Here is a 3,472-nt window from a genome sequence, read left to right as displayed (position 1 = left end):
GGCAACTAGCACTAGGTCATGAAACCAAACAGAAAATGATTGAGCGTTACGCCAAGCTATGTGTACCAAAAGTGTTCCACCTAGTTTCTATAAGTTGTATGTATGTTTTGATGCACTTAACAAGGGGTGGCTTGCTGAATGTAGGCCTACTCTTGGATTGCATGGTTGTTTTTTTATGGGAATTTACAAAGGTGGATTATTATGCGCAGTAGGGAGAGATGGGAGCAATAATATGTTCCCAGTTGCTTAGTCAGTTGTGGAGGTAGAGAGAGAGAGAGAGAGAGAGAGAGAGAGAGAGAGAGTAAATTTGACTCTCATGACTGATCAACAGAAGGTATGAAATTTCATTCTTTTCTCATTCATTCAAATTTATTGTATGTGATTTAATCTATTTATTTGCAATGGTTACTGCTAGACTCATTTATGCAAACTGGAGATATAAACACAAGGGGACTGAACTGAAAAGGGTCTTTTGGAAGATTGCTAAGTCTATACAAGGGAAGAATACAATATTGCCATGCATAAATTAGAAGAAATGTCACGGCAATCAATTTAAGTGGCGGTTTGTATGGTGTATGATAGCGGGCGATTTTCGCTTTGCTATCGTGCGCCCCCGCCGAGAATTTCTGTGAAAATTTGAGTTTTCTGATGGTGAAGAAGAAGAAAGGCAGTGGAAAAAAGATACTGGAGATTGGTTTGAGAGCTCCTAAGCTGAATTCAACAGTTCCTGATGGCCTCTCTGATCTAAGCGAGGAAGATGATGTAGATTCCATTGAAATGGGTTCTACTGGGCCAAAGGGGGCAAGAAAGTCTAGATCTATGACAGAGGTGCTGAATTCGGGAAATTTGGAGTTTGATTTTGTTCTGGATCGTCAGATTCTTCAAAAATCTGGTCGGCAGAGTGATCGGAGTTCTGGAGGTCCTGTTCTTGGTAAGATTCACTCTTCTGGATCTAATGGAAATCTTGAGTTTAATAAGTCAGCTGTTTCTAGTAGATCTGTCAAATCTTGGGCAGATGGATCTAATGGAAATCTTGAGTTTAATAAGTCAGCTGTTTCTAGTAGATCTGTCAAATCTTGGGCAGATGAACTGGATTCAAGAAAAGATAATCTAGATTCATCTTTAAATCAAGATCTTCAGCTGAATTTGAATAAATCTGAGAGTCCTATTCTGGAAAAAGAGAAAAATATTGTTCTATTGAATTCTGGTAAATATAGTTCTCCAATTATTAAAGAAGCTGGGTCCTTAACTGAAAATACTGTTCTATTGAGCTCTGGGAAGAATAGTTCTCCAATTGTTACAGAACATTCTGTTGAGACTTTAAGTGGTTCAAATGGAACTGGTAAAAAATTGGAAAAAAAATTGGGCTAGTCTGTTTACAGATAACAGAAAGATAGAGTATGGGATGAATTTGAACTATGTTCCTTCTAAAAACAAAGACACAATATCCTTTAATGACGATGAATGGAATGAGGATATATCAATATGGCAATCTTCACTAATAGGGCAAGTAATGGGTTTGAATGTAAAGTTCAAGGCTATGGAGAGTTATGTGCAAAGAACATGGAGGAATTTTATGCATGAAGTATGCCTTCTAAAACCTGGACTTTTTCTGATCAAATTCAAAAATACTGATGAGATGAATGAGATCTTGTGTAAGGGGCCTTGGTTCTTTGGATCAAGACCTTTGTTATTGAAACAATGGACAAATGGAGAAGATATTGAGAAGATTAATGACAGTGTGTATCCTTTGTGGATTCAACTTCCATCTCTGAGACTCAATCTATGGAATGCTAAAAGTATTTCAAAAATTGCAAGTGCTATAGGTTGTCCAATAGCTACTGATAGACTGACTGCAAACAGGCAGCGCTTGGCTTATGCGAGGGTGTTAGTAGAGGTTAAAATGCCATCTCCCCTTCCAGATAAAATCAACTTTCTAGATCCAAAAGGGAAGCAATACACTCAGAAGGTGATTTATGAATTTAAACCTAAATGGTGTGAAGTATGTAAGCAGGTTGGTCATGATATAAGAAATTGTAGAAGGCAGATAAAAACTCAAAGATGGGTTCCTAAACAAGGCCAGAACCCAATATCTGATGATACTAGGAAGGAAAAAGCTATAATTGAGAATGATAATTCTATGCTTTCAAATGTTAACCTGAATATGGATATTACAAGACAAGAGGGCAGTACAAAGGAAGGGAATAGTAGGAAAATGGCTGTGCATGTTTCTGATACAGGTGGAGATGGCCATCTATTAAGTGAGATAGTTAATGGAAGTGGGAGGAAAATTGCTGATCCATCTGGTTCTGGGCTGAAAGCAATGCATAATGATGTACATGAGATTAAGGAGAAAAATACAGATGCTAATAGTGCTGATGCTCAAGGAATTAAACCTTGGACTCAAGTTCAAAAAGGTTTTAGGAGTAAAAATATCATTCCTGGAAATTCTTTTACATTTCTGGATATTTTGGATATTGACCCTTCTACAATAGATAGAGGGGGGACCAAAGATGAATATATCCTTCTAGAATGTTAGAGGATTGAACAAATCCTCTAAGCAACATATGGTAAGAAATTTCATATCTCAATACCATCTTTCATATGTAGCTCTACTTGAAACAAAAATAAATGATTGTAAGATTCAACTAGCAGCAAAAAAAATTGCTGGAAATTGGAATTATGTCTCTAATGCCAGTAATCAAAGAAAAGCAAGGATCTTGATTATGTGGGATCCAAAAATCCTTGGTGTTCAAATTATCACCATATCAGACCAGAGTATCACATGCAAAATTGTATCAGTTGATGGGAAAACAGATTGTATGATTACTTCTATCTATGGCTTTAATCAAATGGAAGCTAGGAAGGAGTTATGGAAGGAATTGAAGACTATTCAACAATCAATGGGGAATGAACCATGGATCTTGTGTGGTGACTTTAACACTGTAATAAAGGGTGAAGAAAAGCTTGGAGGTGCAGCTGTTACTGAGGCTGAAACCAAGGATTTCAGGGATTTAATTGAAGACTGCCATCTAAATCATCTAAAAACAACTGAATGTTTTTACACATGGAACAACAAACAGGATCATGATACTAGAGTTTGGTGCAGGCTGGATAGGGCTCTGGTGAATGATGCATGGCTTGACATGTACAATGCTAGTCAGGTTGAATTCTTGCTTCCTTATTTTTCTGACCATTCTCCTGCTAAGGTATCTCTGTTCCAGGAATGTTCTATTGGAAAAAAACCTTTCAAGTTTTTTAAAATGTGGTCTAAGCATGATAGCTACATTCCAACAGTCTCTGCTATCTGGCAAACAAAAGTGGAGGGTTACAAAATGTTCTTAGTATGCAAGAAACTTAAAATGATGAGAGGTGCACTTAAGGAATTAAATAAGAAACACTTTTATAATATCAGTGAGCAAGTTCTTAGAGCCAAAATTGCTCTTGATGAGGCTCAAAGTAATCTGCAATT

General features: G+C 36.9%; 1 protein-coding gene across 1 annotated transcript; it reads left to right on the top strand.

Moving 5' to 3' along the window:
- LOC109823507 lies at window positions 1,406-2,539 on the top strand. Its single transcript, XM_020389786.1, has one exon. It carries the CDS (start codon window positions 1,406-1,408, stop codon window positions 2,537-2,539), a length of 1,134 nt encoding a protein of 377 aa, XP_020245375.1.

This window comes from Asparagus officinalis, chromosome 9 (genome assembly GCF_001876935.1).
Source record: "Asparagus officinalis chromosome 9, Aspof.V1, whole genome shotgun sequence".
Lineage (NCBI taxonomy): Eukaryota > Viridiplantae > Streptophyta > Magnoliopsida > Asparagales > Asparagaceae > Asparagus > Asparagus officinalis.
This window is presented reverse-complemented; position numbering and strand designations above follow the sequence as displayed.